The sequence below is a fragment of the Solanum pennellii genome, chromosome 9, assembly GCF_001406875.1.
Source record: "Solanum pennellii chromosome 9, SPENNV200".
NCBI lineage: Eukaryota > Viridiplantae > Streptophyta > Magnoliopsida > Solanales > Solanaceae > Solanum > Solanum pennellii.
In genome coordinates, this window is record NC_028645.1 from 81,696,696 (window position 1) to 81,710,557 (window position 13,862).

The 13,862-nt window shown below is 29.7% G+C and overlaps 1 protein-coding gene across 4 annotated transcripts; it reads right to left on the bottom strand.

Annotated features, from left to right (window-relative positions):
• Positions 1–3,664: 3,664 nt before the first annotated feature.
• LOC107030850 (two-component response regulator-like APRR9) lies at positions 3,665–8,859 on the bottom strand. Of its 4 annotated transcripts, none has more exons than XR_003580304.1 (5): positions 8,746–8,859; positions 7,339–7,980; positions 6,541–6,726; positions 5,395–5,757; positions 3,665–4,150 (listed from the first exon to the last, which is right to left on the bottom strand). XR_003580304.1 is itself a non-coding variant. In XM_027919564.1 (4 exons), exons 1-4 carry the CDS (start codon positions 8,845–8,847, stop codon positions 5,461–5,463), a joined length of 1,233 nt encoding a protein of 410 aa, XP_027775365.1. In that variant the 5' UTR covers positions 8,848–8,859; the 3' UTR covers positions 5,313–5,460. The 4 variants fall into 4 exon arrangements, 2 of the variants coding, with proteins under 2 accessions (XP_027775365.1, XP_027775366.1); XR_003580303.1 differs by having other exon boundaries at positions 8,740–8,859; XM_027919564.1 differs by lacking the exon at positions 3,665–4,150 and having other exon boundaries at positions 5,313–5,757; positions 8,740–8,859.
• Positions 8,860–13,862: the final 5,003 nt, after the last annotated feature.

Here is a 13,862-nt window from a genome sequence, read left to right on the forward strand (position 1 = left end):
ATTAATTAAAATTGTTTCATTTTTGAAAACTCAAATTCAGGTGGTGGTAGGGCCAATTAAAGAATCACTCACTATGAACCAATTACATCGTGGCGAAATGATTGTGATTTTTATATTTTTAATTAATAAAAATTTCGAATTCAAACAACTCAAGAATGAAAAAAATATTGAGAGTATCATCGCTAGAAATAGTCATGCATTCAGACTAATCAAGCTCTAATTCAAATATTAAAGACGAGAAAAAACATGTGAACAAAATTGAGTATTAATGCAATGAATCACAATAAAATATTGATTGACATAGAAATATTTGTTTGTTTGTTTGTACAATTAACAACTATTTAATCAACTAACTCTTGAGAAATAATAAATAAATCCTTGTCGTTCATCAAAGTCAAAATTTTAAATGGTGACAAATTATTATTACTGTTTTAAGGTTGATTTTATCAAATGTTTTACTCAAATTATTTGTATTAAATTTCTTGTATTCCAGATTATGGAAGTGAAAATGACTTGTTGATTTAATTACCATCAATTTAGGCAAATTTAATTAGTTGGAAATTGGAAGTGTCAATGTGATGCTTGTGATCTTTCACTTCATCTTATCTAAATAATAAATGGTGCTCAGTACTAGTACTGCAGTACGTATCTGTTGAAGAAGAAGGAAACTGACGATTGGAACAGGTTAAATGCAGTTGACTGACTTGTCTACATAGGTAGTCTAATCTTAGTGCGACTCTAATTCTTCAGTGGTGTTGTAACTCGCCAGTCAACTTCGTTGGACCTGTTCCTTCGACATGTTCCAATCCTCAGCTTCCTTCTTCATCAATACTTGTTGTAGACAAGTCAGTCAACTGCGTTGGACCTATTCCTTTGACATGTTCCAATCATCAGTTTCCTTCTTCTTCAACGGTATCTTTCATTTTTAATCAAGAATCTCATATTTCAAAATTTTAAAATGAAGTGTCTTGTGTAAAGGACGTTTTACTCCTAAAAAGTGAGATTTTCCAACACAAATAATTCAGAATCTGACTAATTAAATTCAGATTATCTTTAAAAAAATTTATTTTAAGGATAAAACGCTTCTTATCGAGATCAACTTTATTCTCGAAATTCAAATTCATTTCTCATTCGAAATTAATTTTATTTTCAGGACTCGAACTCGGGATCGAATATTCACCACCCCATTAGAATCTTTGGAGAAAATGTAGCATGTGGCCAACCATATATCCTGTCTTATTAACACCTTTTTTTGCAAAAGTTTGTAAGATGATTTTAAAATGGAGTTTTCAATTGCCCCTCCAAGAAAAGGAAAACTTTGTACTTTTTATAAAAAAAAATATTATAATATATGGTTTTATAAATCAACATATATAATCACAAGAGTTTTGGCAGTTACATAAATAATAAATTCATGTCTTTGAAATATGTTAAAGAAAAAGCACATCAAAATATGATTCCCTTATTCCTTTTTAGGCAAATTCCAACTTTTCTATCATTTAATTTTCAGAAAATGTATATCTAGTAGCACAATTTGAGGTAAAAAAAAATTAAAAATGGTATTTGGAAGTTAAGCTTTCGTTTGTTTATAGATTTTGAAGTTATAAACTTGAAAATTAAAAATTGGAATTTTTAAAGTAGGGTTTGGATGTATATTTTACTCGAAAAGTATTGATTTTTAATTAATTATATTGAAATATTTAAACTTCGAGACCATTTTTGTGAATGGCAGCCAAGTATTTGGGCTTCTTATATGTGGCACCAAATTTCATACGTATAACAATTTCTAACATTTTTAGAACCATATTATATATAATTTATATAGATTTCATGTACAAAGAAAATAAGAAATCACAAATATTTCAAAAAAGTTTATACATAGTTCATACATACCATTACAATACACATCTTATATAAATACACATTCCAAAACTTTAAATAGAAGGACCAAATTTGGAGGAAAAGCTTGAAAACAATAACAAATCACCATTGGGGAAGAAGGTCTGAAATATATTCGAACTTTGATCGAAATTATTGTTACGATATCAAAATTTGGAAAAGACTTTTTACCCCCTTGCATTATTTAATAGTGTATTGTAAAGGTATATATGTGCTCACCTGGACATAAAAATATTGCATAATTATAAATAGTAATATTTTACGTGAATACATATATACCTTTAAAATACACTATTAAATAGTTCAGGGATAAAGGTCTCCAAATTGTTCATGCATGTGACTTTTTTTTTTATATTGACAGATTTTTATTAGTTAAATGTCAATAACATACTTAAACTATTGATAGTACGAAAAATATTTAACTTCGAAAAACACGTATCAATGCTAACTTAAAAAAATGTGTTTTGATTTTTCTAAAGTGAAGTCATTTGTTTCAATTTATATGTTCAGTTGAGATTGTTAAATATGTTAATTATGTGTTATCACTTTTTTTCATGGTGAAATTGTTTTAATTTCCACGTAACAATCTATGTGGAAACTTTTTTTATTAGTAAAAATTTAGTTGTATTTCTCGTGCTCAGTGGCGGAGCCACCTTATCATTAGACGGTTCTTAGAGATTGTTTTTCAAATTTATTAGTAAAAATTTAGGTGTGTTTCTCATATTCAGTGGCGGAGCCACCTTATCATTAGAAGGTTCATCGAATTTTCTTCGGCGGAAAATTAAATTAATTTTACATGGTAAAATAACTTTTTAGGTATATACAGTAGATGTCGAACCCCATTTGACTATTCGTGTGTCCATTTCTTTAGATTTTCAAACCCCGTACTGAAGATTTTACCTCCACTACTGCTCATACTCCAAATAGTTTAGGTTTGAAACTGAAAAATTTAAGTGTGTTTTTTGGCATTTCATTCTAAAAAGGAAAAGACTCAAATATATAATCGAACTTTGAAAAAAAAACTAACTTATGTCATGTATTAAAAGGTTTGGCTCATCTATGTCATTTCCGTTTGAGAAAAGACTCATCCATGCCATCATTTGTTAACGATAATAATTTCGATTTTGCAAAATCATTTTTTACACGTGGTCAATTATGATTCGGCAACGTCATTAATTAAATTATTATTAAAGGAATAAGGATCAAATATGTCATCAAATTTTGAGAAAAGACTCATCTATGCCATCCGTTAAAAGTTTGATTCTTCTATATCATTTTTGTTAACAAATATTGACATGTATTAGCCTTTTCTCAAACGAAAATGGCATACATGAGCCATTATTTAAACGGATGATATAAATATGATTTTTCTCAAAGTTCGATGACATATTTGAAATTTTCCTCTTTTAAAAAAAGGCATAATACATATATTGGATCCTAAACTTGGCTTCAAATATTAATTTTGACCTCCAACTTTCATAATGCATAAACAAGCACTTTAACTATCCAAGTTTTAAATAAATAAACGCATGAGTCCTACATGACACAGCACACGTAGGACAAAAAATGACATGTAGGACATGTGTCTATTTCTTCAACTTTATACAAGTTTGAGTGTCTATTTGTGCGCATCCAAAGTTGAAGCGCATAAATGTGATTTGAACCCAAGTTAAAAGACGTATTTATATATTATGCCTTTAAAAAAAATGTCTGAAGTTTGGCGTTGTTAAAGCCACAACTTTAGTAAAAAAAAACAAGTCTCAAATTTGGCATTGTCAAGGCCACAAACTTAGGGTTTTTTTTTTCTAATTATGGGTATTGACAAGGCCATAACTTCGATAAAAATATCTGAAGTCGATCTAAATAAGTCATTATATATATGAAGTCTGGCCTAGCCAAAACCAAATATATTTGAAGTTTGACCTTTGAGTTTCAAAAAAAAATATTTGAAGTTTCCAAAACACAAAAGTCTAACTTACAATAGCATAACATTTACAAAATTTACGTACATGCCCTAACTAAAGGATATTGATTAAGTTATTACTAGTTATTCTTTGTTTTCTCTAATTAATTAGTTTATGACTAATTAATACATCCCATTGGAAACAAATTTCTGCAAAAATTGTATCCAAAATAAAAGTTGACACAGCTGATCAAATCCAAGATTGCTTGATGCAATATCTGAATTCACATCACACCAATAATATATATATATAATGAATTCCACCTCTTCTTCTTTCACTACCTAATACTGTCACACAATATATTTAAAGAGTTTAATTATATACGTTAATAGTATAAAATAATTTTTACATTATGAAAACACCTAAAAAAGTAACTATAACTATTCATAGAAAAGTTGTGATTAGTAACATGACAATAAGTCAAATTATCTGCTATAACATGCGATGGCAAATGTAATTTCAGTATATTGAGTTTATTTGAATTCAATATTTTTGACATAGAGTATAAATTTATACATAAGAATATATTAAAATTATGAGAAAAGAGTCTGAAAAATACTTTAATTTTGGTAGAAATTGTTGTTACAATACCAAACTTTATGGAGGACCTTTTACCCTCTGCACTATTTAATAGTGTATTTTAAAGGTATATATGTACACACGTGGACACATTACTATTTAAAATGTTGCAATATTTATGATGTCCGCGTAGACACATATACACCTTAAAATACACTATTGAATAGTACAAGGGGTAAAAGGTCATTTCCAAACTTGGTATCGTAACAACAATTTCTATCAAAATGAAAATATTTTTCAGACTTTTTCCCCTAAAATTATAATAAATAATTTATATGAACTCCATAAATTTTAAGATATGTTGGGTTGAATATTATGTATTAGGTAGGGCCCTCGGCCTTTCTATTTATTAATTCAATCCATTTTGATCGTCCAAAGAATTTGGTTGGCTTTAGCTAAATATGCAACCTTAAATGACCAAATGGTACATTTATGCGTTATGTCAAAAAAGAATGACATATTTTCATATATAGTGGTAACAATTTTAACTTTTAAAATGACAATGTTATCCTTCATAAGACCATTTAAACCTCACAAGTACCTATACTTTATTTTAGAGCACAAGTTCCAAGAAAAACTTTTCTTTTTAAATTTCGTGTTTTAGACAAATACTAAAACATAAATTAAGACGAAGATAGTTTTTTTTTCTACAAAAAAAAACATAGGGATAAGGCACAAGGATCCCCAGACCATGATCGAAAATTGAGCAACACTCCCTCCCCCCCACCCCCGAAACCATTCTTTTGTAATCTTGTACGTCTTTTTGACTTACGTGGCATCCAAATATCTCCCACACGCCTCAACTACGTGGAGTCACATAGTGTCCCATGTAAGCCAAAAAAGCAATAGAACCTTAGTTTAGTTAAGATAAATCTCTGAAATTTCGATCATATTAATCTAGGTATACTTATGCCTTATTCCAAAAACACATGAAGGGTTTTTAGAAGAGTACCTTGTTATATGTAGAGGAAGAACTTATACAGGAGCACATTGTAGAGCTTTATAGAAACTCTTTAACTTAGTGCATTTGACCATCTGTACAATAGAGAGGTGTGCACATATCATAGGGATCATTAGTAGTTGGTACATGACAATTTGAGGTGAAAATTGTGGCATTGTTGTCATGATGTGTTGAAGATGTAACCATATTTGGATGATACATTATATCATTGAGTCTAACATCTTCATGACTAATTGTATCCTCTTCAATAGTACCACAAGAATTTGCTTTACTTGCCTCACCAAATTCATCATTTCTTGCAAATCTTCCCTTCACTCTTGGCCTACTATCTGCTAGTGTTTTTCTGCATGCATACTGCGATTTTTTGAAATAGGGTTAATTTCACGTATAATCACTGAATTTCATAAAGTTATTCTTTTTGTCGCATGAAAGTAATTAAAATTTACCAATGGTAGCAAGTGTAATTAATGATAATATGGTGTTTTTCTATAGTATTTCAATCAAAACACTTGATTCAGGTAGTTTTGGTGGTTATCGCCTCTAACAGGCGGCGACCCCCCCCCCCTCCACACAACATAGAGGAGTTGCTTCAACATCTGTGAGAATTATAACTACTGATAAAAATTACAATGCTAAATCGAGGTCGACATATATAGAGGGTTGTCCTTTTGTTGTATTGTCTCGAAGAGACAAAAACACTTATATGAAAAATGCTAATTCTCATGTTGTTTCTAGATTCATTTCGTCGAGAGCCTTCCTCTCTCCACCCCTTACTCATCTTTTGTAAAACACCATCCTAAATTTTCTTTTTGTATATCAAGGAAAGTACCTCGCTCTCATCTTTCTGCATTTATTATTATTATTATTATTATTATTATAGAATTTTCTCGAATCTCTATAAAATAAAATGAAAACCCCCGGTGAAAGGAAAAGTATGGGAAAAAAAAGAAGGAAAGAAGTATAGTGCTAGAAGTACATCGCCACACAGAATGTCTTCATCAAAAAATTATATTATATACATAAAAAAAAAATTATACCATCTATCGAATATTAAATTTCTGTCTTCGCCACTGCTACAACGATTTTTAGGAGGAGGATGAGATGGAATAAAAGTTTAAATAGTAGGAAGATGTAGACCTTAATTTTTTTGCGGAAATTTCTCTCATTTCTTTTCTTCATGTATCTATGAATCTTCTCCCTCCTTTCTTCAACTGAACACCTACCAGATTTAAAGGTAGGATCTTCAAAACTTGTGATTTCTGTGGCCAAAGTATTAGAACAACCACCACCACTAACCAAATGTTGACTCTCATTGCTCAATGCCTACATAAAAAAAAATCGCCAGTCAGAATTTTCAGTCAGATGATTCAAAATATAAAAAAAAAAAGAAAATATACGAAAAAGTCCAAAGGAGTTCAACATATAATAGCTATTAAGATGAATTTGACCTATTTATACAGTGTAATTTTCCTGCAAAGGAGTAGCACAGACATAATGATAATCACATTAGACATAAGGTGGTTTATAGCCTCGATCGGGGAGAAATTTTTTTTTTTTTGTTATCGGAAAATCCCTCTCCGATTTATTTAACTTAATGATAATTACATCGAACATAAGGTTGTCTATTGCCTCGATATGGGAGAAAAACTTTTTTTGTTATCGAAAAATCTCTCTCCGATTTATTTAACTTAATGGTACTTACATCGAACATAAGGTGGTCTATTACCTCGATTTGGGAGAAAAACTTTTTTTTTTGTTGTGGGAAAATCCCTCTTCGATTTATTTTAAGTTTACTCTTAGGCAAGAACTCACTCATTTCCTTTTTACACCTTGCCTAGTCTCACATGGGGTTCATCTGAAGACACTTATTTTTTACGCATATACAGTAGATGATGATGAATTGTTCGTGTGCTACACATGAAAGGAAATAAATACCTGAATCTCATTGTTATAGATTCTTGACAAGGAATCAGGGCAAAAAATTCTACCATTTTCTCCTTGATAATCCATTTCTTGATTTGGCAATTGAGATCCAAAAAACAATGCATGACTATTAGCAGCTGCATCAAATATTGTGTTGTTGATATTTCCTTGAAGATAATTCACCATATTATGATCAAGAAATGCACATGAAGGAGTACTTGTGACTCCTCGGATGTAAGGAGGGAGAGATGTCAACGATTCATCTTCGTATAATGAAGGCCCCATAAGATGATGAGACAGGGGAATAACAGAGCAATTTACGTCGAATTGCTCCTCTTGTTGTTGTAAAAAATGATGATCAGGAACAGTGAAATTCGCGGATGGGGTAAAGTCTATTGATGCTGAAATATCGTTATCAATTTCATCCTGTGTATCAAATATCATCGACCTATTATTGTTAACATTACTCGTAGTTGTTTTTGTGATCGTTTCATCATTTTTTTCGATTTTATTTAGATCGAAATTTGTTGTAGTGCTAGTACTATAAGAAGAATTATTTGAGGTAGAAGCAACATCTGAATTTTGTATTTCTGAAAAAAGTTCAGATTCACAAAAATTCAAAATTTGATCATTTATTGGGCTTGGCATCTCTTCCTACAAGAACAAAAACAAAAAAACCATAGTCAAATATATCACTTGTTATTAGTAGCATCTTTATACTACTTTTTTCATAGAATAGAATCATGTCGTTACGTATGTTATCTAAAAACCATCTCTTTTCATGCACGAGACTCGACAGATGCCTAACACTTTAATGCATGTATATTATCTAAAGCTACTCTATTTCTTTATGTAATCTGCACGAGACTCGACAGATGTGTAACACTTGAATGTATATTATCTAAAGCTATGCTCTCTTTCTTTATGTAATTTGCACGAGACTCGAGAGACGCCTAATACTTTACGGTACGTTCACTTAAAAACTCTTTGTGGCATCTAAAATTGTACACAAAAAAAAAAGGATATGAATTCTGAGGATTATGTTAGTGAAAAAGAGTCCTTTTGTAGTACTAAAAGGCTATGTTGATAAGCATGAGACTTTTGTCTATAGTTTTTAAGTTCCCTTTCATAAAAGTCATTTTACAAGAACCTTAGACTAAAAAACAAGAATCATTTTTCACATGGAGAACTTGAGTAATAAGCTTGAAAAGCAAAATATTCTTTGATTAAATGCAACCTAAGAAAATGAAAGGAATAATAATATGATCTAATTCAAGGTCTTGAAAGAAAAAAAATCAAAGAGGAATAAAAAAATAATTCAATTCTCAAAACCCCATTTCTAGTAAAAACTTGAATCTTATCTATATAAATCTGTAAAATAATAATAATAATTAAATAAGAATTCAACATAACTTGTACATTAAAAAGTTGATGATGTTCTTGAGGATGAAGCATCATGTCTTGCATCATTGTTGTTTCTTGATTTAATTTTTCAAAATCTAGAAAATTTATATCATGCATAATGTCAAAGGAGAAAATTTTATTAAAAAAAGTGATTAAAGTGATTTCACTTTTTTTGTTACCTTAATGAAACTCATGTTTGTAACCAATGGTAGAGAGAAATCCATGCAAGTAAAATAGGATTATTTTTTGGATTGAAAAACAAAGATAAGATATATATGAGATTATTTTGAAAATTTGGGATTATTATACTATGAAGATGGGGTGGGTTGGGGTGGGGGTGGTTGGGGGTGTTGGTCTAAGTGGAAATACAAAGGTATACATTTTAGTTATATGGATTGACCATATATACATTGAAAGTGAAACCTAGGTTGTTGGTGGGCCAGTCAATTTGTGGGATATCTCATGAAATTTTGACACATTGGAGGGAGCATTTCGATTTTAAGAGTTAATTACTTAGATATATTTTAGTTTGAAATATTACGACTTTCATAAGATTTTGATACATCTAGATATGTTTAGAATGTCCAAATATATGTATAACGGGATACATGAGGTCAAAAATAGGTGCAGTTTGTTCTAGATACAATGTATCCAAGTGATTATCATATATCTAAAATATATAATAAATATCATTCGCTTCTTTTCTATCTTACTCGCCCCTCTCCAATGTATATGATATTTCATATACATACTAATCAGTCACATGTATGAGATATATAACAAATTTAGTTTGTATCCCTCCCCATCTCGATTGCCTTTCTCCCTTTGTTAGTGTATATGATAGCAAAAATACATATATTTAGGTATATCTTCTTCAATAAATGATAGAAAACTTTTAATTAATGGTAAAATACGTAATATTTTTAAAATATAGATAATAATAATAGTATATATAATAATGAAATATGATCAATTACGTAGTTTCTCCTTTAAAAATTAACGCCATTGCGGTAGTGATGAGGTATATCACATATACTATTGAATTCTCGTGTTTATTGTTTAGCCTAAAAATGAAGACATAATATATTAAAACAAATTGTATAAACTTATATTTAAGTTTGTCTCGGCTGAGAAGTAAACAATACTTCAATTTGAGATATGCATATTTAGACACTTCAAGCTCGTCATTAGTGTGTTAGCTTGAACACTTCAACTTACAAAAAATCATAAGCTAAACACATTTTGTTACATCAGCATTGAGTGTATATAAGACACAATAACAATGAGTTAATATATTTCATTGTTAGTGATTATCAAGTTAAAAGTGTCTAAATAAAGCTTCGTGCTGAGAGTGGATTTTGAGAACCCTCACACGAATTGAATGACTTCACTGGGTGCATGGAGACCACTGGGCCACCCGCCTCATAATGGTAGAGGGTTCGCAGGAAATTTATTTGTACGTTTTATTTGATATTTTAATATGTATGTAGGATCTACGGAAAAGTCAATGGATTCGTCCGAACCCCCTTCAGCTTATCATAGCTCCACCTCTGAATTAAGGTACTTGAAAATATATACAACGCAACATATTTATTAGATAGGATATAAACATCGAATATGAATAAACTTTTACCATGAAACATTGTAAGAGAAAATAAAAACATTTGTAATCTTATTCTTAAAGGCTAGCATATAAGTTTCTTATTCTTTGGTATTATCGGTCCTTATAAATAAGGGTATCAAATTACGTATCAACCTTAAACGTTACCATAAAGTTTCTTCATAAATGCCATATGTTCAATGAATCTCAAATGCCTTTCTTTTTGGAAATCCTCAAAAAATTGATGGTTGTTATTTTTTGAGTGCACATTAAATAAATTCGTTTCTGTGCGATAACTCATATTTCGTGATTCTAAAAGTCTAGCAAATACTTTGGAATAAAATACCTAGTCCTAACTAGGTGGCTTTGCATAAAAAATCACCTTTATATGTAGTACAAAATGGCAGACAAAACACCCCCAAGTTATAAGAACCAAGAAAATCATGTGTTATGAGGTACTATCAAAGATTCCGAAGCCTAAAGGGTAAAAAAGGTTAACAAAAATTCTAAAACGGTATATGAAATTTCTTTTTAATCAAAAGGGCAAAATCGCTCGCGAAGTAGCGATTTTGTCCATTGGAAAAAGCAAAATCGCTGCTATAGCAGCGATTTTGTTAAATTTGATTTTTTTTTAAAAAAAATAAAATTAAAACAAAATCGCTCCCGAGGGAGCGATTTTCAATTTTCAAAATTTTTTTTATAACCTTTTTAAGTAAGTCGCTGCTTATGCAGCGACATTACCTTAAATTTTTTATTTTCTTTTTGCTTCTTTTATTTAAAAAAGTTTAAATGAAAACAATATTTTTTTAAAATTAAATTGCTGCGATTTTTAATTATTTCTTTTTTAATTTTTAAAAATTAAATCACTAAAAAAAATTTGATTTAAAATCGCTGCCTTGGCAGCGATTTATTTTTTTTAAAAAAATAAAAAAATTAATTAAATATCATTGCCTTGGCAGCTATTTGATTTAAAAAAAAAATAAAAAATTGATTTAAACTTTTTTTATAAAAAAAAAAAGCAAAAAATATTAATTAAAAAAAATTATACACAAGTCGCTGCCTAAGCAGCGACATATAAAAGAAATATTGAAAAAAAGATTTTTATTTTGAAAATCGCTTGTTATAATTTTTTTTTTTTAAAAAAAAGCAAATTTAACAAATCGCTGCTATAGCAGCGATTTTGCTTTTTTCAGTGGACAAAATCGCTACTTCGCGAGCGATTTTGCCCTTTTGGTTAAAAAGAAATTTCATATACCGTTTTGGAATTTTTGTTAACATTTTTTATCCTTTAGGCTCCGGACTCTACTATCAAAGGTTATTTTAAGTCTTTACCAAATCAAAATAACGCGTGGATTCAAAATTTAAATATTCTAGAGGTCGAATAAGGAATTTCATCATAACCTATTTGATTTTCTATATTTGAAATCTATTTTCTGTACTTGATGAACTCTTTTAATACTTATACATAATTTGAGCCAAAACTATCGAATTTGATTGAACTAATAATTTGTACACTAGATCCGCGTGCCATGCAAACAAGTATATATAGTCGTTTAAAATTACATCAAGGATATGACATAGTGAGTTTCATTTTAGATTGGAAACCATGAAGTCCGAGGTTTCAAACTTTAAATATCAGCGATGACAAAACTACTGTGTGATCTCTTCCCATTTGCTTAATTAAGTATTGACGGACAGAGTTACTCAACACTTATGTCAGTGAACTATGTAACAAATATTAAAATTAGTCTAGATGTGTGAAATCTGCATGAAAATACATCATACTTGTTTAATCTAGGTTCACACATTGTCCTCATTGGCTACTATTTATATGCACTTCATAATATTACCAAAAATATCAAATAGACCTTTCAAGAGCTATCTTTCTTTTAACTACATATAGAAATATTCTAGCTCTTCCAATACTAGTTCTTGAATGAAGAATATATATGTGAGCAATATATAAAAGTGATACAATAAGAATCAAGACTAAGGTTGTACATGTTTGTTCTTTTAATTAGCATTATTGAGCTAAATATATATATATATTCTATGGCATTGATGAGATGGTTGTAAATTGTAAGCAAGGTTAATTTGTATGTGTTGTTTATGTCAAAGACTTTTAATTCATACATGGCTGCATCAATGCCAACAATTGTGGAGATTGGCATCTTTGGGACTAACAAGACACTGATTTCTAAGATGAAATGACATTCTGATTCATTATTTATCAAGGTTTCTTGTTATTTTTTTTTTCATAGGAAAGCCTAGATACTAGCTAGGCACTTTTATAAAGATTTCATTTTATGTCTGGTTAATTAAATTGGTCCGAAGATAATCTTAATATGGTGAGATATTTTATTTCATTGTTTTAGTCAAGTCTGTATGAAGAAGAGTTTGATAGAGGAGATTAGATATGACATGACTCACTTTTATTTAATCGAGGCATGACTCGAGATAAGAAGTTACATAGATTGAGGATTAGAATAGAAGTGTAGTATGTAGCCATGTTGCATCGAGTTTCTCTTTTTTTTATTGTCATTAGTACTCTCTTATATCTTATTCGTCGGTTTTCGCATTACCATTTGTTTTTTTGTTTTTTTCTTCCGACCTTTATGGAGATAGGAGGTTGTGAAGATTGAGGATTAGGATAAAAGAGTAGTAGGTACTTGTGTCGCATCTCATTTTCCTTTTCTCTATTATTATTAGTACTTTCTTATTAGCTTTATAACCTTCGATTTTAATATTACCTGTTGTTTTCTTTACTTCGATTATCATAGTATTTGCCTTTTGATACTGTTCTTTTCTCAAGGTAGTTTCTACTTGAAAATTTGTATCAATTGTATCTCTCTCCATCTTGATTTGATATGGTTTACTCGGGCCATTTTTCTATCTGAAACAATCTCTGTATTTTTGTAGAAACAAGATCTCCAAACTACATGTAAGGAGATAAGTTGACAAGTAGACAAGTGGAGATAGTAAGTTAATTTGTTTCAAGTTATCGCTATGTTATTTTCATACTCATTTTGTAAATTATTAATTTTTGTCCGGTCACATAGTTATGAAGAATATTTATCCTAACACCCTATATATATTTTTTCTTGAATAGCAAAACTTTATTGTATCGAACAATTCTATTTTACTTAGGTTTAGAATTCAATATTTGGTCCTTTGCTTTTCAATTCAAATACAATACTCAAAATATAATATCCTATGCTAATTAATTTGTCTCAATTTGATATAGAGATAGGTAAACTTTTTTTTTTTTATAAAAAAACTATTAAATTGGCTAGACACCATTTTTATTTGGGCAAAATGACATAAATAACATACTTTTAGGGCTAAATGACCATTTGTTCCTCATAAGTTTCTAATGATCAAAATTCCTCAAAAATATACAAAAACACGGATATATAATAGGGCTGATACAATAAAAAGGTGGCGGATACATTATATATTTTTTGTCACATTTTTGTATCCGCTCATTTTTTTTATCACATTTTTGTATCCGCCTCATTTTTTTATCACATTT

Bases quoted from the DNA above. Each gene is read 5' to 3' on its own strand.
- LOC107030850 (XM_027919564.1), bottom strand. From the start codon at position 8,847: ATGCATGATATAAATTTTCTAGATTTTGAAAAATTAAATCAAGAAACA. The intron at 6,727-7,338 runs GTATTTATTTCC...TTTTTTATGTAG, and splicing joins TCTATAACAATGAGATTCAG to GCATTGAGCAATGAGAGTCA. The intron at 5,758-6,540 runs GTCTACATCTTC...AAAAAATCGCAG, and splicing joins ATTTCCGCAAAAAAATTAAG to TATGCATGCAGAAAAACACT.